Source organism: Carassius carassius, chromosome 2, assembly GCF_963082965.1.
Source record: "Carassius carassius chromosome 2, fCarCar2.1, whole genome shotgun sequence".
Classification (NCBI taxonomy): domain Eukaryota; kingdom Metazoa; phylum Chordata; class Actinopteri; order Cypriniformes; family Cyprinidae; genus Carassius; species Carassius carassius.
Genome location: NC_081756.1, coordinates 26,305,146 through 26,329,420, shown reverse-complemented (window position 1 = coordinate 26,329,420; position 24,275 = coordinate 26,305,146). Strand labels below are relative to the sequence as shown.

Here is a 24,275-nt window from a genome sequence, read left to right as displayed (position 1 = left end):
TGTCGCTGTCACGATCGGTGTTACAGAGAACACAGGAGAGAGAACCAAGTGCAGGTATGTGACTTTATTAAAGGGCAAATCCAAAGGGTAAACAGTCCAGGCATGAGTCGAAACCAAAAACATCCATCCAAACATAAACCAAACAAGAAGACAAGGCAAGGGCAAGAACTGACGGACATGAATTAACATTACATTTAAACAAGGACTCCGTCACTAAGACTCAGACAGACCAGGTATAAATACACAAAAGGATAATGGGGAAACAGGAGACAGGTGGGGAACAATCAATTAACTAGACAAGGAGGAAGGTGACCAAATAAGGAGACAGCAAGTGATAAATGATAAACACTGTGGGAACTGAGGACACCTAGTGGAAACCCAGGGAACACAACCCAGACACTGTGACAGTACCCCCCTTCTACGGAGCGGCTCCCAGACGCTCCAAGACAGACACAAAACAGAGACCAGGAGGGAGGCGGACAGGTGGAGGCTCAGGGGGAGGGACGGAGGGCCAGAAAAGAAAAACATGGGGAACAGGCACCAGAATGTAACACAACACAGAAAGACCAGGAGGGAGGAGACAGACATTAACACAAAAACAAAAGGAAAAAACAACATGAAGGCCCCCAGGGCGGAGCCGAAGACCACCATGTCCGTGTGGTCGGAGCGGAAGCCCCCCAGGGCGGAGCAGAAGACCACCACGTCCGTGTGGTCAGGGCAAACGCCCCCCAGGGCGGAATGGAAGACCACCACGTCCATGTGGTCAGAATGGAAGCCCCCCAGGGCGGAGCAGAAGACCACCACATCCGTGTGGTCAGAGCGGAAGCCCCCCAGGGCGGAGCAGAAGACCACCACGTCCATGTGGTCAGAGCGGAAGCCCCCCAGGGCGGAGCAGAAGACCACCACACCCTTGTGGTCAAGGCCAGAGTCCTCCAGGGTGGAGCAGATGACCATCACGCCCCTGTGGTCGATGCCGGAGTCCAACAGGGCGGAGCAGCAGACCACCCAGTGACTTGACTTGACTCTGAAAGTTCAACGGTGACTGGCCCTGACTCTGGAAGGTCATCGGTGACTGGCCCTGACTCCGGAGGGTCATCGGTGACTGGCCCTGACTCTGGAGAGGTCACTGGCACCTGACTCGACTCTGGAGAGTTCACTGGAACCTGACTCGACTCTGGACTGCCTGTGGAGACTTGAGACGCCTCGGCATCGGGCACCGCCTCGGCCTCCGGAACCGCATCGGGCACCGCCTCGGCCTCCAGAACGGCATCGGGCACCGCCTCGGCATCGGGCACCGCCTCCGGAACGGCATCGGGCACCGCCTCGGTCTCCGGAACGGCATCGGGCACCGCCTCGGTCTCCGGAACGGCATCGGGCACCGCCTCGGCCTCCGGAACGGCATCGGGCACCGCCTCGGCCTCCGGAACAGCATCGGGCACCGCCTCGGCATCGGGCACCGCCTCGGCCTCCGGAACAGCATCGGGCACCGCCTCGGCATCGGGCACCGCCTCGGCCTCCGGAACGGCATCGGGCACCGCCTCGGCATCGGGCACCGCCTCGGCCTCCGGAACGGCATCGGGCACCGCCTCGGCCTCCGGAACGGCATCGGGCACCGCCTCGGCCTCCGGAACGGCATCGGGCACCGCCTCGGCATCGGGCACCGCCTCGGCCTCTGGAACGGCATCGGGCACCGCCTCGGCCTCTGGAACGGCATCGGGCACCGCCTCGGCATCGGGCACCTCCTCGGCATCGGGCACTGCCTCGGCATCGGGCACCGCCTCGGCCTCCGGAACAGCATCGGCATCGGGCACCGCCTCGGCCTCCGGAACGGCATCGGGCACCGCCTCGGCCTCCGGAACGGCATCGGGCACCGCCTCGGCCTCCGGAACGGCATCGGGCACCGCCTCGGCCTCCGGAACGGCATCGGGCACCGCCTCGGCCTCCGGAACGGCATCGGGCACCGCCTCGGCCTCCGGAACGGCATCGGGCACCGCCTCGGCCTCCGGAACGGCATCGGGCACCGCCTCGGCCTCCGGAACGGCATCGGGCACCGCCTCGGCCTCCGGAACAGTCTCGGGCACCGCCTCGGGAATGTCCTCCTGGACGGCAGCGGTCCGCTCGGCAACATTCTCCGGGCTTTGAGGAACGGTAGACGCCTGTCTCCTCCTCCGCCCTCTATGATGGCGAGTCGGTGGCACCTTGTCTGGAGACTCAGGCGTTGAGTTGGCCATCTTGTGCTGTGGTGCTGGGCTGGCGGCCATCTTGTGCTGTGGCTCTAAGCTGGCGGCCATCTTGTGCTGTGGCGCTGGGCTGGCGGCCATCTTGTGCTGTGGCGCTGGGCTGGCGGCCATCTTGTGCTGTGGTGCTGGGCTGGCGGCCATCTTGGGCCATGAATCTGGATCAGTGACTGACTTGGGCATTGGCGCTGGGTTAGCGGCCATCTTGGCGGAAGAGACAGGAGTGGCTGGGGCATCCCACAGAAGCCTATGCTGCAAGAAGTACACGAATTCCCAGAATTCCAGTGTCTCTAAATGCCCCATCTCCTCCTGAGACACTGGATCATCCAGCCCGCTGTTGAAATAATCCTTCAGAGCCGCATCGTTGTATCCCATACCCTCGGCCAGGGACCAGAACACCTGTGCCAGGGCACCCACCTCATTGCCCTCTTGGCGGAGGGCGATCAGCCGGAGATACTTAGCTCTCCGCTCCGCCATCTTGGCTGGGGAACGGGAAAAAGACATACCGCTGGATCTCAGTGTGACGGAGTCCTTCTGTCACGATCGGTGTTACAGAGAACACAGGAGAGAGAACCAAGTGCAGGTATGTGACTTTATTAAAGGGCAAATCCAAAGGGTAAACAGTCCAGGCATGAGTCGAAACCAAAAACATCCATCCAAACATAAACCAAACAAGAAGACAAGGCAAGGGCAAGAACTGACGGACATGAATTAACATTACATTTAAACAAGGACTCCGTCACTAAGACTCAGACAGACCAGGTATAAATACACAAAAGGATAATGGGGAAACAGGAGACAGGTGGGGAACAATCAATTAACTAGACAAGGAGGAAGGTGACCAAATAAGGAGACAGGAAGTGATAAATGATAAACACTGTGGGAACTGAGGACACCTAGTGGAAACCCAGGGAACACAACCCAGACACTGTGACTGTCGCGTCACATGACAAAAGAACGAACAATAGGTTAAAGCCCTTTAAACGGTCTTTATTATTATTATTATTATTATTATTATTAAACAATATATATAAACAGTATATAATTAGTGTCCAGTGAAATCTGTGTAATGTAGATCATAACATTTTATTTCATTTTTATAGACTCTTAGTTGCCAGACTTAATTAAATATATTGCAATCATTTTAAGACAATGTTATATAAGTTTTTCAAGATAACATGTAACATTTTTTCTAAGACGCTTATTTAATATTGTGGTATGAATAATAAAACAAAAACTTATACACCAAGCATTATTATACATAACTGTAGAAATAAAAATTTTTTAAAAGCCTTGCGATAAATGCTTCAGATAAAGTTTCGAGCTGCAAATATCTTCACATTCATTTGAAATTGACATCCTGTGGCATGTAGTTTGTCTAAATATAAAATGTTGAATTCTATGAAGTCCACGCTTACATTATGATCACATAGCTTATGACAGTAAACATGTTTAGAGGGCTATTTCTGACTTCTCATATAATATATAATATCTCATATATTCTTTTGAAAATCATTTGCCCTTTCTGACGACTGTGTTGATGTAACTTGTTTCCAGTGTTGGGAAGGTTACTTTGGAAATGTAATAGGTTACAGATTACAAGTTACCCTGTTTAAAATGTAATAGTAGTGTAACTTTTTCAATTACTTTATTAAAGTAATGTAACTAATTACTTTTGAGTACTTTTTGATTACTTTTCTAAATTTGTGAAAATTAAAGAATAATAAATAAAAGCATATACATCAACTCAAATACAGTTATCTAATAAGCATGTGTCATATTCTGTGTAATAAACTCCTGAAACATTGGTGTTTTTTTTAAACTGCTGTCTCTTTGTATATGATGATAGTTTTCTCAAAATAAGTAAAATGCACATGAAGTGAAACAGAGCAGTTCTAGAAATTATGTTTATGTGCTCGTGTACTCCTATATTGAGGCAGCAGAGGTTGAAAACACTGCGAGCTTCAGTAGTCCTATGTGTAGTAAATGAAACCATGTCTTTGGCATTAATTTACAGGAGGGGCGGACTGGGAAAAAAATTCAGACTGGAAAATTCAAACTCATACAAACAAATTCATGGACAAAACTATTTTTGGTATGGACCTGACATAAAAAAAAAGTTTTAAATCTTTAATTTGGGGACATGCTAAATAATTTAAAGTTCTCTCCTGAACTGCACCTTCACTTCCATTTTTCTCTTCAGTCTCTTTATTTTGCCGTTATCCATCTCTCTCATGACTTTAATACTCAAGATTGAACAAAACTATACTTTACAATACAATATCTTTATAGAAAAATCCTAATACTGTACACGAGTCATGTTTTCCTTACAAAAATTGACCATGCTTTTTTTTTATAGCCTATATACAATAACCTTGTTTTGTTTTGTTTTTTGCAAATGGATTTGTATTTATTTTTAAATAACTCAATTTGTAAAATAATTTTTAATTTTTGGTTACCACAGTTAAACAATAGTAACTATTTTCTATGGATTTATAGAAATATATTAAAACATTAATTTTCGTAGGGGTTGTGTTGTTGTCTGTAGCTCCCCCTAAACCTATAAAAAAATCTGATCTGTTTTTCAGCTAAATTACTACTGTAACATTACAACTGATAATAATGATGGCCTTTATATAGTATTTTGAGTGATGACTGATGAGCAATGTGCTGCTGCTTGATTAATTAAAGAAAAAAACAAAGACAAAAAAAGCATCTTTACAGATGAAACTGACCTAAAACCCTGAACAGGAGTTCTGCTTCTCTGCTCCAGCAGTCCACTCTATTCTATCTATTCTCTCTCGCTCTCTCTCTCTCTCTCTCTCGCATTGATTACTCTGAGTCTGATCCAAACCGTTTGGCGGAGGCGCGGAGAGCGCGCGAGTCATGACTAACACTTCATGACTTATTAGAGATTTAATTATCAAATGGCGGGTTCGCAAATGATCGCTTTAGTACATTGGGCAGGCAATTATAATTTAATGATATTAAATAGTGGGGCAAAACCGGCTGCCAGGCCACCGGGAATAGTCCCGGTTCTCCCGGTGTCCAGTCCGCGCCTGATTTCCACAGACACGCAGAACGTGCAGGAGTCATATATTGCATTTTTGGGGCTTAATATTCACAGACACTAGTCCATGTCATGTTTTGATTCAAGTGTACTGACCTACTTTTGATTTAGTCATCCAAAATGTGGGATATTCCGTCCGCGTTAGGCATTTCGTTTTTATGACTGGATTCTACAAACTAGACTTGTGTTTCCGCATCCCGGAAATTATTAGGGCGTATGTCTCAGAATAGTCAGTGCAATTTGGGAAAGAAATCAGTTAAATCTGTATGTGGATGTGTGTAAATATTCAAATGTAATCCCCTTTGTAATCGTTAAAAATTTCATAAGTAACTGTAATTTAATTACTCATTTTTTTCTTAGTAACTGTAACTAATTACAGTTACATTAATTTTGTAATTAAATTACGTAACGCCGTTACATGTAACTAGTTACTCCCCAACACTGCTTGTTTCATTAAACCCTATCTTTCTTTGAAGATTCAAGATGAACGCATCATCAGATTCATTTCCGTTAGATTGCTAACCATGCACCCTGGACCCTGATGTTTGCTGCTTGTGGCCAGATTTTGTTTCTAATTCAAATGCTTCAGATGTATGTTTTGAGCATTTCCTTCTGAAAGCAAGGAGAAACAACAGAAGGCAGGCAGAGAAGAAAAACCTTAATGCAGTTTCTATTTTTAGCCTCGCACACGCCCAGGTCGAAATTGGCATAGTTCTGAGAAGTGTCACATGGTAAATAAAGGTATGAAACAAGAGTCCTGAATAAAGCAGAGAACTGGCAGATGGGCTGTTGTGCAATGCAGAAATGAATCTCATTTCATATTTCACTGCTGCCTCACAGAGCCACCTCCCCCACACTCAGCACTGAATTATCGGGAGGAATAGGTTTTGCTTAATTGCCTTATTCGGGGATTGAAAAGTTCAGTGTGCAAGTTTCAACCTTTTTTCCAATCTCATTGGTTCATCAAGCCCTGTGCCATGTATGCATGTAATATTGTCATTGAAGAAGTGTTCAGGCTCAGACATGCTCTATAATTGGTCAAAGTTCAGTGGTTCGCTATATGCTTGCAAACTTAATTAGCAAGGGTTACATTTAACATGACGCGGTGTCTTTGCACAATTCTTTAGCATTGTGTTTCTCAGATCTACTCACATTAACGGCCATTTTCCTCATTCTTTCTGTCTCAGCAGCACACAGCAGCAGGCGTTCCTGTTGGAGAATGTGCCGTGTAATAACGAGAGCTGTCGGGCGGCAGGCCGCATGTTCCTTGTGCACTGGGAACAGTCAGACCTAAGTGCCATCAGCAAGGCTGCTGTAGCCACATTTTTTGACATCTATGAGGACGTAAGTGTTGGCCTTTTCCACTTGCTTTTGACGCTTTAATTAAAGCACAGCCTCCTTTTCTCTCTCCCAGATCACTCTTTCTTCATCTCATTGATGTCTCTGTAACCTGTATTATACCAAGCTTTAGTCATTATCTGATATATACTCTGACTGTAATGTTGTCCCAGTGGTGTGACACTCTTCTCTCTTCTTTCGACATTGAGAGTAGAAAACGACACAATCTACATTTCCCACAAACCCCAGTCTCTGATGCTTCACACCCAGCTGTCCAATAATATAGCAGTCTCTGTAGTCTTAAGACCTGTCTGAACTAAGTCTGATGTGAAGAAGTGCTAGTGTTGCTAAAATAAAATATAAATATTATATGAAAATTATAAACTAGTAAATTAGAAATGTTGTCTTAGCAACTAACTAATAAAAAATAAGTTGTATCTGAAGTACTAGAATGACTACAATTTAAACTGAAATAAAAATAAATGTATGCTAAGTAGAATTATTACAAAGATTAAATCGACAAACACATAACAATGACACATTTTTAAATAGTTATATTTTTATAATAGTTATTTAATTCAATATTTTATTGGTCAGTCATTTATTGATACGTTTTGACATTCAAACAATTGGAAAAAAATTAAATTGTAATGTCATGTTCAGAATTTTTAGATGAAGTGTCAAGGGGTTCAAATATATGTCTTGTTACATTTTACATTCTTATTTAATCAAAAATATTTTCCTACAAATTTCAAAAAGGCTGTCAATATGCCTTAAGGATTAACTTTTGGTGACTAAAGCTTTCCTCCTCCTTTTTTATTTTCCATTCTGTTTGTCTTTTGTAATTCACTGCACTGTTTCGGTTGATCAGTATTAAGGGTGTCCTTATGATTTGAGAACTTTAAGTGCAGCTTCCCAGTGGGCAGCTCTATTTCTTCACCAGCTGTGTGTATCTCGCTGGTGCTCAAGTTTTGTGTGCTTTAATCAGACGCATTGATTTGGACTGTTCATTCTACACAAGGCTCACACATGAACATGTCTGGCTCTTGTCTAATGCCTAGGATCTATATACATATGGGTTAATCTCACAGAAATGTTCGGGTTACATTCCACCCTAAAATCAAAAGAAAAAACTGCGAATAGAAAATGTGCCTTTTTCTAACCATTAAGATTTTTTGCCTTGTGACATTGTATTCATGACATTTTCCCACACACAGTTCTTATAACCATAAAGCATTCAGATATTTTAATTAATACAATTAATAATTGGAAAACCAGTGTCGACTAACAATTTAAATATATGCTATCTTTCAAAAGTTTGGAGTTAATGAATTTTCATGTTATTGGCAAGAGTCTCTTATGCTATTGCTTACCAATCTTGCATTTTTTTGTTTAAAATACAGTAAAAACTGTAATAATGTGAAATATTATTAAATTTAAAAACAACTGTTTTCTATTTTATTATATTTTAAAATGTAATTTAAACGTGTGATGCAAAGCTGGATTTTCAGCATCATTACTCCAGTCTTCAGTCTTCTTCTTTTTTTGATGAATAGAAAGTTCAAAAGAACAGTCTTTATTTGATATAAAAATAAAATGTTTAAATAAATGTCTTTCCTGATCAATTTAATGCATTCTGGCTGAAAATCTTTAAAAAGCAAATTATACAGATACAAATTTCTGACCCCAGACTTTTTAACAGTAGTGTGTTTATGTTATTTAATTTACAATTATTAGAATCATTTATTTATTCATTTATTATTTTTTCACAGGCATGCTTGTGAAAATAGTGCTATATTTAAGCAGGTTTCATTTTCATGAAGCAAAATGATTTCTTTCTTTTGGTGGACATAGACATGTCTGCTGTAAGTTGCGTGACGTTTTGTGAGATTCCTCCATACTGAATCAGTGACCATTAAAGTGTGTGTGCTCACCCATGTCTAGACTGATAGCTGGTGGCTTTGAAGCTGCTTTTGCTGAAAGATTACAGACAGTGCATTGAAATGGCTGATTCTTGCATGAGTGTGAGGGTTTGTATTGGTTTGTGTGCTGCTTAGTGCTCACCTAAAAAAGTCATCTCTCCTGTTTCTTTTCCACTAAGGTTTACTCTTTCCCTCCCTCCACCCCTTCTCTCCATCTGTATAGCAGCCTTCTCCATGTTGTAATCACAATATAGCCAATTACCGCAAATTCCCTCATGCTTACATAACTAATGGAGCTAAAGGCTCATTAAACAAACAGCACGTGCATGTCTCATTCTGTTAGCATTCAAGCTAGTCATCATTAGCAAAGTATTAGGATGCTATCTGTACACTAGCCCCCGTGCAACCATGCTCTTAAGAGCGAGCCTGATAGACTGCAGAGAGGGAATGATAAGAAGTGTAATAGCTTGCTGGAGTCCATTAAGGGTATGAGTGCTCATCTGACGGGAGAGATTCAATGGGCTCGATACATTGTTTCTGATTTCTCATTTGCAGGGTATATTAGATATGATGGTGCTCAGCAAGGTGGAAGGAAAGGATGAGCTCGTCATCCACGCTTTGAAGAACAACTTTGAGGCCGACGCGTATTTCGTAAAAGTGATCGGTGAGTACGAGATTTGTCAAGTGTGGCCACTATAGTGGAGGTAGAGTTTCCGGGTGCTGACATTTAAAGAGATGACATTTCCAGAGCCAAATGCATCCACTAGAAAGCAGCCATGATGCCATTTAATCCTGCCTGCTGTGTTTTAATTAAAGTAAAAGGAGAAATCTCCTCCAACTCAAGCACACAGATTAGCTTCATCTGTGTAACAGCATGTGAGGATCATTCTATCAGTGTCAGATTAAAACAGGGATGAGACTGACCCAGAGTCTCTTAAATCTCCCCTCCTTGCACTTATTAGCGCGCTCTGTTTCTCTTTCCTGTAGATGTGGTGTTTAATGAGACTGCTGTAAGCTAGAATAGAGGAGAGAGGGGCACTCTGGGTAGTTTACTGCAGTGACAAAGTGCTCCCAAGATGCTTGTGCACCCTTCAAATCAAATAGCCACTTGTGTGTGTGAGGTGGAATTGATGTTTATATGCAATATAAATGTTATGTTTTATACAAATAGACTCTCCTAATAAAGCTGCTTTTATGAGTCTGTAGTTTATACCGTTTTCCTGTGAATAATGGCAGACTCGTGACTTCCTGCTGTCTACACTAGTCCAGTCCACATAGATACGGTGTGTATCTTTATGACTGTCTGTGTCTGGAAAATGCCATTGACAGTTACTGGTCAGGAATTTTGTTTTTTTCATGATTTTGACAGAAGTTTCTTATGCTCATCAAGGCTGCATTTATTTTATTAAATATACAGTAAAAACAGCAATATTGTAAAATAAGAGTATTTCAGTTTTAAAGAACGGTTTTAATATTTTCAAATGTAATTTATTCCTGTGATGCAAAGCTGTATTTTCAGCAGCCATTACTCCAGTCTTCAGTCTCACATGATCAGAAATCATTCAAATCTGCTGATTTGCTGCTCAAGAAACATTTCTCATTATTATCAGTTTTGAAAACAGTTGTGCTGCCTAACATTTTTCTTTCCAGGATTCTTGTAACAATTGTAACAATTGAGAAAACATTTATTCAAAATAGTAAAGACTTTTACATTGTCACAATAGATTTATTACTTTAATGTATCTTACTAAATATTATTATTACTTAATCTATCTATATATCTATATCTATCTCTCTCTCTCTCTATATATATATATATATATATATGTATATATATATATATATATATATATATATATGTGTGTGTGTGTGTGTGTGTGTATATATATATATATATATATATATATATTCTGACTAGGGCTGAAACGATTCCTCGAGTAACTCGATTACAAAAAATGATCGAGGCAAATTCCTCTGCCTCGAAGCCTCTTTTAATTTATTTTAAATCTCACGTCAGGTTCTTTCGCAATGATTTTTTTAATGTGATACAACGCGTTTACGTCACCCAGAAAGCGGAAGGAGACACAAGCGCTGCGTCTGAAATCGCATCCTGCAAGGAGTCAGCAGTGTTTTGATTCGAGGGCGCGGGCAAACGTAAAGAGAACATCGTGGCGTGTGTCCATTGCAAGATAGAGCTGGCATACCACAACTAGGGCCCTATGATTTCCGCGATGCAGAAAACACGGAGGGAATCGTGGAATCCAGTCATAAAAACGGAATTTACAGTTTAACACGGAATGGCACGGAATTTGCCAAATTTTGAATGAATCAATCAAAAATAGGTCATTGCACTTACATCAAATCACGATATGGACTAATATCTGTAAATATTAAGCCGGAACAGTCTATTTAAATATGAATCCTGCATGTTCTGCGTGTCTTTGTTAATGAATGGAGCAGAAGCGCGTCTTCCTTTATTCACACACACTAAAGCGCACGTGACGCTCCGGTGATTTCAGCTTCTGCTGTCTCACTAAATAAGGATGTGAACACATGAACAACATCTGCAGAACTGCTCTGACAGTCACTTCATGAGCATTTGACCGTTTGATTCGAGTAAAACTAGCGTCACATCACATACACAGAACTGTAAAGGTACGTCAACCCGTCAAAATAAAAGTCCGGTTAAAGACTATTGTTCAGCAGAATGTACATAGCCTACTCATCTGTAAACTTTATTGTCATTGTTCACAGTACAAGTACAGACAGAGAAACAATGGGTAATAATTAAATGTTTATTTTTGATGTATGCATTGCATTCTATGCATTTAAAAAATAAAAAATTTCTAAAAAAGGAAACTTAGTTGTTCATTTTAAGAGACCCAGGAGTCTTATTTTCTCTTGCATAATTAATATTGCACTTTAATTAAGCAAAAACACATTTTATCCGATTACTCAATTAATCAATGGAATTTTTGGTAGAATACTCGATTACTAAAATATTCGATAGCTACAGCCCTAATTCTGACTGTAAAGTTTTAAACAGTACGAATCAAATACTGGCAGAAAATATATGCACAAGACATTTCAACTTAGTTTTTCAACTAAAAATGTTTCTGTTTTTAATGTTGTGGTTAAAGTTAAAATGCCAATTTGGGAGGTAATTTGCCGTCTGATTGAGATGCAACTGTAAATGGAGACTTTGCCTTGCTAAATATATTAGCTCTTTATATCCCGGCACCTCTGAGACAGACCACAGATGCTTCAATGCATTAAGCAACTATGTTCAAACAATATAAATGGTGCTGTATTAAAAATCAATAGGTTAGAGTTTGAATTTCACATGAATCCAAACAGAAACGGTCATTGCGCTTATGTTTATGTGTGCTACACTGTTCTGAGAAGTGTTTTCCTTCAGTCAGCTGCAAATGACCCATCAAACTGAAAGATGTGTTAGTTACTGCAATTCTGTAGCCCAAAATATTGAATTTTTTTCTTCTTTATCAATGAGGAATCAAATGGCAGACCTACCAGGGGCATTGCTAAATCCTTTTAACTGGACATGAGCCAATAAAATAATACTGACAAATCTTTGTCTGATAGTGGAGATTACTTCACTACAACCTGGAAATCATTATAGGTTTTCACACCGTGTGCAATCAGGGTTATCACCGTTCTAAACCCCACTTTTAACCACAGATAAAGGTACATTTCACACTTGCAGTTTGAATGTGGGGATAGCACTGCTTTTTATCTGGGGTTATGAAACCCAGCTTTGGAGTAAACTTAGCGCTATGTTTGTGGAGTGAAGACCATTTTATTTTTACCTCTAGTCCACCGAAAACTCCATTCTGGAAAAAGTTGATAGTTCAATCGGGAATATATGATATGATATAACATCAGTGACACCGCAAATAAGAACGTATACGCGGGGTCTTAACAGTGTGAAAAATCAGCCCAGGATTAATTATTAACACCAGGTAAATTATGAACATTGTGAAATGTAAAGCAAGATAACACAGCATTCAGTTTGCCCAGGGTTTAGAACTTCCTAGAAGTGTGAAAATCCCTAATGTCCCTGATAATATTTCAGCAATCATGTCGTGTTTTTTAATAGCTTTATAGAATCAATACTAGCATTGATTGTAATGATTAGATTCGTAAATGAATCACTATTGATGTAATCGGTCAATCGCAGTCTCTCACAGCATAACTGAATACTTTATAAAACTGAAAATAAAATGAGCACTGGAGGAGGTGGATATTTACTAACATTATGGGACATTCTACCAGAAACGTACATTTGCTGTCCTGGCACTACTATTGTTTTATAAAACTGGTGTAATCCACATATTTCCCAAAACTGTCATACAGTGAATTAATTTAGAGAGTTTTACAACAGATTATGTTATGTATTTGATTAAATTGTTTTTTATTTTTGTTTAAAAAACCCTTTTTAAAATTAAGAACCCCTAAAATGTACTGTCCCAGGTCAAATCTCAATTCTATACATCATATAAATAATAATTATACATTTGAAATTCATAGAAAAAACAATACCATAGCACATTTAAGATGTTATAATTTGTATTATTCGATTAAAATCTTCAGTAAAATGAATTAATAATAAATAAATCGATTTTTTAAAAGTGTCCCCGGGTTTCTGTCATGCCCTGTCACACTTGCATAAAAGATTCCAAGAAAAGTGTGTGATATCTCTTTAAGGTCCCAAATCACAGGAAGTGACCTCATTTGCCTCTCATCACACACTGACACCAACCAGAGGTAAGTTCTGTCCTTGAATTTTGTAATTTTAAGCCTTTCTGCATGTTTTTACCTGAGGTCGAGCTACTACGTCAGTTCCTGTCACGCAATAATGTCCCAGAAAATGTATGTCAATAGGTTTAGATTTGGAACAAATTAAATCTTTTGTGTAAATACTCTCTGAAATGTTGTCAGTTTTTATGCTAACATGCTAAATTGCTGAGTCATAGCTATTAAAATGGCTGACGGTCAGGCCCTGTCACGTCAGGCCCTGTCACATTTCACTGTGACAGGGCCTGACATTCTGTGACGGGGCCTGATACATTGCTTGTTTGTAGTGAATACCACAGGTAATCTTCTTGTTTCATTGCAGATGAATATGTTGACTACTGCTAACATTTGTTTATTTATTTATTTATTTAAAAAATACATGTTTAGCTATTTTAGTGCTTGTTTTAAAAGTATTTTTCTTGTTAGTGCTGATACAAATACTGAGGGGTAGGGCAGTACATTACTTACAGTAAGACTCAAGGGCATTAATTTGAAAAGTTAGTCAAATACATCAATTTGTTATTAAAAAAGCATACCTAACTGAATCAGTTGTAAAAATACAGGTTTAGCTGTTTTAGTGACTGTTTTTTAAATGTCTTTTTCTTGTTAGTGCTGATACAAAAAATTAAATACATCAATTGGTTGTACATCAAAATGGTTTTGTACAATACAATAATACCAAAGACAAGTGTGCTGTGTGTATTGTTTCTTCTATTATACAGCTCTTAAGTTACTGATTCAATAAGGAATCTGGGTAAAGATATATGATAACATATAGGATATATTAATGAATTTTACTTGTAGCATACACAGGTTTAAAGAGGCTGATAATAGGCCTATTAGAGAATTAAAACACTGTTCACTTTTTAAAATCGAGACTATCTTTTCCCATTGTTAATTGTGTTTGGTTAATTTTTATTAATAAAGACTTATCCACTATTTAAATACAGATTTTTAGTATATTACTACAAATTATAAACATTTAGTTTTTTTAGTTTTACAGAGAAAATCTGGTCATTTTAATGTAAATCGTAATGCTTGATGGAAAAAATGTCAGTCCTGTCACAACATTGTCAACCCTGTCACACCATGGTCAGTCCTGTCACAAAGTATATTTTAGTCCAAAAATGGCTATTTTGATTATAACAATTATTGAAATGGGTATATAGTGATAGTAAAGACTGGATTATATATTTACAATAATGCGTTGGTAACAAACTTTACCCAAAAAGCCCCTTATTCAACAACATTATGTGAACCTGATGGTCATTCTTTATCTAAGAGCCCACAAAACAAGCAAAATCAGCCTGATAGCTGTGTTTTTTTTAATGAATTATATGTTTCCTTCAATAAGGGACAGATCCTCATTAAAATGATGATATTTGTACACTGTAAAAAAAAAACCCGTAAAAAAACGGTAAATCTCTGGCAGCAAAGTTTCCAGACGTATTCCGTCAAATTACAGTAAAAAACTGTTTCTCAAAATTACATGCAATAACCGTAAAAATACAGAAAATATTTTACAGTAAAAAATCATTAAATTATGGTACATCACTGTTGATAATTGTTATTAAACTGTAGAAAAACAGATAAATTATGTAAAAATACACTTAAAAAAACTACTTTTCAGGTTAATCTCTGTAAATATATAGCTTTTGTTATTTACTTTATGAAGTTACTCTGTCTTTATACAGTAATTTACTTTTAAAATATAGTTTATCTTTGTAAAATAACTAAGAAATAATGTATAAAAATGTAATAAGCATGTGAAAATACATTAAAAACAACTACCTTTCAGGTTAATCTCTGTAAATATATGGCTTTTATTAGTTACGTTATGAAGTTACTCTGTCTTTATACAGTAATTTACTTTTAAAATATAGTTTCTCTTTGTAAAATAACTAAGAAATAATGTATAAAAACATAATAAGCGTGTAAAAATACATTAAAAACAACTACCTTTCAGGTTAATCTCTGTAAATTTATGGCTTTTGTTATTTACTTTATGAAGTTACTCTGTCTTTATACAGTAATTTACTTTTAAAATATAGTTTATCTTTGTAAAATAACTAAGAAATAATGTATAAAAATGTAATAAGCATGTGAAAATACATTAAAAACAACTACCTTTCAGGTTAATCTCTGTAAATATATGGCTTTTATTAGTTACGTTATGAAGTTACTCTGTCTTTATACAGTAATTTACTTTTAAAATATAGTTTCTGTTTGTAAAATAACTAAGAAATAATGTATAAAAATGTAATAAGCATGTGAAAATACATTAAAAACAACTAGCTGTCAGGTTAATCTCTGTAAATATATGGCTTTTATTAGTTACTTTATTAAGTTGCTCTGTCTTCATACAGTAATTTACTTTTAAAATATAGTTTATCTTTTTAAAATAACTAAGACAAAATGTATAAAAACCCAATAAGTATGTAAAATTGAAGACAAATATCTCTACATATATAGTATTAAGCATTTATTTTGCAGAAATATTTTTTTTAAAAATTGATTGGACAATGGAAAAACAATCATAGTACGTTAAAATACACCAAAAGTAGCTACATTTACACATAATCTCTGTAATTTAAAGGTATTTAGTGGTTGTTTTATGAAACTGCCATGTCTACCTACAATAATTTCATATTAAAATATAGCCATTTTCATGTATAGGAACTAAGAAATGTTTCTCCCAGTAAAATAAAAACAAACTATAAAAATGTAATAGGTACCTTCAATAAAACAGAACAGTAATTTTAGTGAATTGCAAACAAATGTTTAATGTTATAAATGTTAATTGGACAGTAGAAATACAAGCAGAGCATGGGAAAATAGCTACATTGAAAGGCAATATAATTGCAAGGTATTTAGTATTTATCTATACAATTGTCCAATAATGTGTTTTACTGTCAATATATTAGTTTTTACATATCAAAAATAAGGACATATTTAAAGGAATTAAAATATACAATATTTTGAACTCTGCATGGGTACAGTAAGTTCCTAGCTCCCTACTTCGTTTGCCTGGTAACACAGGGAAGCCCCACCCCAGCATGGGCATTTGCAACAGCTGTTAAACTATGATGAATGTTTTTCAAATGATGTTCACGCTATAATCATAATCACAATCACAACTGGTGACTAGGTTATTGGCTAAACACACTACATAGATATGTACAGTGCTGTTCAGAATTATTTGCCCCCTTGGTAAATATTTTATTTAAAAAAAAAAATGCAAAAATCTTTATTGAAGTAAAATAATTGAAAGTGGGTCACATTATGAAATAAATGTTTTTCTCAAAACACATTGGGAACAATTATTTGCCCCCTTTTATTAAATACATTTTACAACCTATTTTTTCTAAGATAACAGCTTCTCCTATAATGCCTGATGAGTTTGGAGAGATCAGAGACCATTCCTTCATACAGAATCTCTCCAGATGCTTCAGATTCCCAGATCCATGTTGGCGTTTCTTCTCTTCAGTTCAGCCCACTCATTTTCTATAGGGTTCAGGTCAGGGACTGGGATGGCCATTGCAGATGCTTGGTTTTGTGCTCAGTGACCCGTTTGTGTTGATTTTGATGTGTGTTTTTGGATCACTGTCCTGCTGGAAGATCTAACGTGGCCCATTATAAGATTTCTAGCACAGGCTGTCTGGTTTTGATTTCTTATCTGTTGGTATTCGATTGAATCCATGATGCCATGTATATGCCTGAACGAGATGTCCAGGACCTCTGGCAGAAAATTAGGCCCACAGCATTAAAGATACAGCAGAGTATTTCATTTTACACATAGGTTAATTTTTCATCCCTGTGTGCACCAAACTCATCTTAAGTGTTTGCTGCCAAAAAGCTCTTTTTCGTTTGTTTCATCTGTCCATAGAACATTTGAAAAGTAATTGACACTACTGGAACTTCAAACAAGACGGGCTCTATGGTCAGATGAAACAAAAAATTAGCTTATTTGGCAGCAAACACTTAAGATGAGTTTGGTGCACACAGGGATAAAAAGTACCCCATGTGTACAATGAAATACTCTGCTGTATCTTTAATGCTGTGGGCCTAATTTTCTGCCAGAGGTCCTGGACATTTGGTTCAGATACATGGCATCATGGATTCGATCAAATACCAACAGATAAAAAATCTAAACCTGACAACCTCTGCTAGAAATCTTATAACGGGCCATGTTTGGATCTTCCAGCAGGACAGTGATCCAAAAACAAACATCAAAATCAAAACAAAAAACGGGTCACTGAGCACAAAACCAAGCATCTGCAATGGCCATCCCAGTCCCTGACCTGAACCCTATAGAAAATGAGTGGGCTGAACTGAAGAGAAGAAACGCCAACATGGATCTGGGAATCTGACGGATCTGGAGAGATTCTGTATGAAGGAATGGTCTCTGATCTCTCCAAACTCATCAGGCATTATAGGAGAAGGGGGCAAATAATTGTTCCCAATGTGTTTTGAGAAAAACATTTATTTCATAATGTGATCACCCCCCCCCCCCCTCCCTTCACACACACACACACTTTCAATTATTTTACTTCAATGAAAGGTCAGATTTTTGCTAATTTTTTTAATAAAATATCAAGTTTGTTTTTTTTTTAGTTTAAAAAAATATATTTTTTACAGCCATCTTTGATCATATTTACCAAGAGGGCAAATCATCAGCACTGTATACATCTTTATATATATATATATATATATATATATATATAGAGAGAGAGAGAGAGAGAGAGAGAGAGAGAGAGAAACAAGCATTATCAATTGTTGTGTGCTATTTTGATGGGAACTGTTTTTTTTTAAAGACACTACCATGTCAGCTGGTGTTAGCTCCACAAGAGCCAGAAGAATCAATGAATAAATATCTGCTAAATTTATTTTACAAATTAAAAAAGAAGTGATAACGTACAGACACGGGTATGATTAAACTGTGAGCATCATCTCGCAAAGCTACATTTATCATGGTTTTCAAAGATGTGCATACCCATACAGTACAGTAGGAGAGGGCTTCCTGCATTACCAGACAGATGGAGCAAGGAGTAGTGAACTTCTGTTTTTTAAAGCAGATATTTTCTTGGTCCAGAGTTCAAAATACCTTTTAAAGGTTTAGCTAAACCAAAAACTAAACTGCTGTCATTAAAGGAGAACTCCGGTCAATTTTAACATTGAGCTAAGTTTTTTGTAAATATGGAGTGCTGTCAGTACAGAGAACAATGACCTACACCGTGTTATCCTACAGTAATTGATCGTCGAACACATACGATCCAATATTCCAAACATATTTTTATTTTTTTCCACAAAAAACGATTTGTCGTGGTTATGTAATAGTAATGACTATGTAGAAACATAGATCGTTTTTTTCGTGGAAAAAATAAAAATACGTTTGTAATATTGGATCCTATGAGTTGGACAATCGTCTACTGTGGGCTTCACCGGAAAACAATAAGTAAACAGAGGTATGTGCGCTGGCTGAATTAACATCACTTTTATGCATATCTTTCACATCTACTGCAGTCAGATTCACCGTGTTCACTCTGAAGGAATCACTTCACATGTCTGGGCACTTGTAATGACACAACGAGGATGTTAAGAGGCTAAAAGCAGCTTTAAAACTTGCCCCGTTTAAGTCAACAGGGTGCAAATTTTAAAAAGAGGATAACACGGTGTAGGCAACACTGATTTTTGTCGTTGTTCTCTGTACTGACAGCACTACAAATGTACAAAAAAATGAGCTCAGTGTTAAAATTGACCGGAGTTCTCTTTTAATTACTCTCCCTCATGTCGTTCCAATCCCGTAAGACTTTCGTTCATCTTCAGAACACAAATGAAGGTATTTTTAATGAAGTCCAAGAGCTTTCTGTCCCTCCATTGACAGCCTAAGTAACTGAAACTTTCAAGACCCAGAAATGTAGTAAATACATCATTAAAGTAGATCATGTGACTCCAGTGCTTCAATCTTCATTTTTTGAAGTAGTTTCAACTACTTAGGCTGTCAATGGAGGGACAGAAAGCTCTCGGACTCCATTAAAAATACTTTCATTTGTGTTCTGAAGATGAACGAAGATCTGACAGGTTTGGAACGATATGAGGGAGAGAAATTAATGACAGAAGTTTTGTTTTTGGGTGAACTATCGCTTTAATAAGTGGCTACATTCAAAGAAACATTTCTGTATATTTACACAATCAGACATTATTATCAAGGAATAGTTCACCCAAAAATGAAAATTCTCTTATGTATTACTCACCCTCATGCCATCCAAGATATATGTTTTTCTTTCTTCAGCAGATCACTTTATTTGATTTTTAGAAAAAAAAAATAATAATCTAAATTTGCTGATAACTTACTTACCCTCAGAACACAAGGGTGTCTCCTCAAGAAATGAATGCAAGTGAGAGTAGTCCAACGTTTTGGATGGTCCAAAATACATATATAGGATGCATCAAAATAATCCACACGACTCCAGTCGACAAATAAGTCTTCTGAACTGAAGCAATTGATCATTTATTAAATTATCTAAATCATTATTGATTTAGAAACAAAACAATATTTGTGACACGTGGCTGAGTGTGCATCACAGACCAGATTCAGAAATAAGCATTTGCAGTTTAAAAGAACATAACTAATGTTTTGTTTGTAAAAATGTTCAATTGTTTCAGTTCAGAAGACTTATCGACTGGAGTCATGTGGATTATTTTGATGCACCTAAATATGTATTTTGGACCATTGCAAAACGATGGACTACTATTTCTTGCATTAATTTCAGGAGGACATCTGTTTTAAATTCTGTAAATTCTGATGAAGACAGAAACCCGATTACATCTTGGATGACCTGAGGGTGAGTATATTACCAGAACATTTTCATTTTTGGGTGAACTATTCCTTTAATATTTGGACTTATGTTATGGCCACTAAACTCCACAAACTTCAATAAAGTTGTATGTAACAGTAATGTACTGTTTCAATAGCACTTCAGGGGGAGATGCCCAGTCCTGATGTTATTTAACCTTAAAGGAACACTCCACCGTTTTTTGAAATAGGGGTTATTCACCGTCTCCCCTAGATTTAGATAGGTGTGCAAAAGCATTTTTGTCTCAGTGCATGCATTAACTTAGTCTGGCAAAGCTGCTGCTAGCTTAGCTTAGCATAGTGAATGGAATCCTATGTTGCCAGATAGAATGTCGAGAATAAAAGTGAACCAAAAAAAAAAAAAAAAAAACTTACGAAATTACTTCTTGTGGGCTGCATATTCCCAACGAGTACAAATAGCAATGCAGATTAAGACTAGGCGATTTCCTAGGCAGATTTTGACTTGGGACTATATTGGGGGGAAGCACGGGCGAAGCACTGCTACTTGGGCGCATGCATGATATCTCTGCGCCCAAGTAGCAGTGCTTCGCCTGTTAGAAAGTTAAGTTTTTTTTTTTTTTTTGGTTCACTTTTATTCTCGACATGCTAACCGGAAAGATAGGATTCCATTCACTATGCTAAGCTAAGCTAGTGGCAGCTTTGCCAGACTAAGTTAATGCATGCACTGAAACAAAACTTTTGCACACCTATCTAAATCTAGGGGAGACGGTGAATAACCCCGATTTCAAAAAAACGGTGGAGTGTTCCTTTAAGACAAAGTAATGAATATGTCATCAGACTGTGACTTTAGCAATCTTTGCATTTAGACAAGATAAAACTTTAGTCATGAAAGTAACAGGGGCTATGACTGTGTTTAAAGAGATAGTTCACCCAAAACTTACTGCCAGCATTTATCTAAACAACTGCAGTAAATTGAGTCCAGCTTCACTTTCAAAAAGGACAACAAATGTCTATAAAATGTCTATATAATGAAGATTTGTCCATCTTTGATACAGATTTCAGATTAAAAACAGTCCCCTCTTTCCACACCTGTGTTCCCATGGTCATCTGCTGCAGATCACCACAAGCACAGGTTTTTCTATAACCTGAAATCACAAAAGAAATAAATATTTTAAAATACTTTTTACATTTAGGGTACCATGAATAACCCTTGCATAGTGCACATTTAAAGTGTAATGGATTAGTTTAAGCATTCTTTAAAATTTCCAAACTCATTATGGAGGAAACACTTAACCTGTTAATTATGATTGATATTAAAGTGTTAGTTCACCCAAAAATGAAAATTCTGTCATTAATTACTCTCCCTCATGTTGTTCCAACCCCGTAAGACTTTCGTTCATCTTCGGGACACAAACTAAGATATTTTTGATTAAATCTGAGAGCTTTCTGTCCCTCCATAGATCACCTAGAAGCCTATGGAGGAGTGACACAGCTCTCAAATTTCATCAAAAATATCTTCATTTGTGTTCCGAAGATGAACAAAAGTCTTACGGGGTTGGAACAACATGAGGGTGAGATATTACTGACAGAATTTTCAGTTTTGGATGAACTAACCCTTTAATGTTTGAACATGCAATACATAAACTGCGATCTGATTTTCAAATAGAATGTTGAAAGTGACATTTTGATGAATTTATATGATTTTATTTTTCTAAAATAAAATGTTTACTGTACTCTTATGATATAAGTATGATATAAATAATGTAATAATCTGACCTGGAGTAATTCAATTTGCCAAGTAGCAAATTTTCTAAAACAGTCCCCTCTTTCCATACACACCTGGGTTGCCATTGTCATCTGCTGTAGATCCACAAGCACAAGCTTTTCCACATAACCTGAAATCACAAAATCAAATAAATATTTTAAAATACTTTACATTTAGGGGGTTAGGGCTACCCCTAACCATGAATAACCCTTGCACAGTGCACATTTAAAGTGTAATGGATTAGTTTAAGCATTCTTTAAAATGTTCAAACTCATAATGGAGGAAACACTTATTAACCTGTTATTACTGTATGATTGATATATTAAGGTTTGAACATGCAATACAGACACTGCGATCTGATTTTCATATAGAATGTCGAAAGTGACATTTTGGTGAAATTATGATTTTATTTTTCTAAAATAAAATGTTTACTGTACTCTTATGATAGGAAATAACATAATTATTTGACCTGATGCCAGTCAGCCTGTTCAATAGAAAATTAACCTACTAACGTTACATGACAAAAACTATGACGAAAATTACTCAACGAAATTAACGCTGGAACGATATGAAACCTGATCAGGAAAGGCTAATAGTAACGTTGCATTTTTTGGCTGCTATGTTATTTTAGGTAAATGTATAGGAAGCAACGTTATATACTTGATTTAGCTGCATCATATACCTAGGGGTGTAACGATCCATCGATCTGGATCAATGCATACTTTCTATATTGAAATGAGAACACTCTTACCTTCATTCGAAACGTGGAAGAAAACATTATATTCCTTTTTCCAAAATGCCAATGCAGATCCATGATAATGATGGCTCACCTTAAAACAATGAATTGAAAACACCCGCGCTAACCCGCTGAGAAGTCATCTCTGGCAACCGTTTGTCATTTTTCAAACTTGTTCTGTTACGACACATTAGACTTGGTGGTCGTTGTGGGCGGGACTAAGAGGACACGGAATTGGCGGCAAATTTGAATCTGCGTCGCGCGCGCACACACACACACACACACACACATACACACACAAACAACAATATGCATCTGAATAAAGTGTGCTGTTGAATAAAAGTTTGAATGTTAAATAGTTTTATGGAGTTGAAATTATAATAATGTTATTTTCATTATTCTGTGGAAATATTTTGATCTTAGTCAAAATGCAGAAATCATTCTCTGAATAGGCAACAAAAGTTACAATCTCACACACACACACACACACACACACACACACACACACACACATGTATGTATGTATATGTATATGTATATATATGAATGACACATTGCTGGTAAATGGTAAATGCTAAAAAAGACAATGTGTATGTTCATTTGTATATGTACCTGCCTAATTTTGCTCTCATGCATTTGTTGGTGTTTTTCTGTGCACTTGTAAAACGTATCTGCAAAATTCCACAAGGAAAGTTTCTGTTGGTGCTTCTCCCAACAGGTATGACTGTGTTGGCCCCATACTTCACTACCATATCCACCCTATTTTTCAACACGGAAGAAGCTTTTCATACGAGATATTTTCATGTATGACAGTATGAGACTTCAGTTTCATTAGTCACTAGGTAGAACAGCTTGAAAAATAACAAGGGTGTAGTAAACAGTAAATTACTTGTGCTATATGATTATCATGTGTTTATGATTATGATAATATTAAATGAATATGGTAACAAATATTAGTAATAAACTGTTTTTCTTCAGATGTATTGATGACACCCAGAAGTCTCACACAAGTTAAAAAATGGCTGCACCCATTGTTATGTCAGAAATAAGATGGATAACACAATGGGCTGGATGACATGTAATATTTTTACGTTAACAATAGAAGTGTTTGCTACTAGGTTATTGCTAAGCATTTAATAGTGGTTCAGATGTTAATTGGTGATTGCTCTGTGATTTCAAGTGGTTGCCAATAGCAAGGATGGTGAATGTGATTTCACCAAGTAGAACTTGTTCCTGGATCAACTTCCTTGTTTGTCCTGGAACAACATTCCAATCAACTAAACAGATTTTAGGGATAAATGTAAAATTAATATCAAGTATTAAGACTATGGGTTAAGACTATGTTTTTATGACAGGAATGTTGTTCCAGGATCACCAAAGGTGATGATCTACTGTAGGTACACGTCTTACTTTGCAAAATCACCTCAACCATCACAGGAGATACCATAACAACTATTTTCTCTCTCTCTCTTTAATGTTTTTTTTTTCCTCAGAGCACAATGTCCCTTTGATAAACACTATCACAGCTGTGGCAATGTCACTGTATTAAATAATTTAACTATTTATGAAAATGAA

The 24,275-nt window shown here is 37.5% G+C and overlaps 1 protein-coding gene across 3 annotated transcripts in view; it reads left to right on the top strand.

The window, feature by feature from the left end:
• The window catches only part of LOC132107703 (T-cell immunomodulatory protein-like), a 203,699-nt gene that overhangs the window by 126,005 nt on the left and 53,419 nt on the right, over nucleotides 1-24,275 (top strand). For 2 of the 3 annotated variants that reach the window (XM_059513876.1, XM_059513860.1), the window contains 2 exons: nucleotides 6,495-6,651; nucleotides 9,123-9,231. In XM_059513876.1, the coding sequence (XP_059369859.1) occupies nucleotides 6,495-6,651; nucleotides 9,123-9,231 (266 nt within the window). The remainder of the gene's footprint in view (nucleotides 1-6,494; nucleotides 6,652-9,122; nucleotides 9,232-24,275) is intronic. The other variant, XM_059513868.1, reaches the window with a different exon arrangement.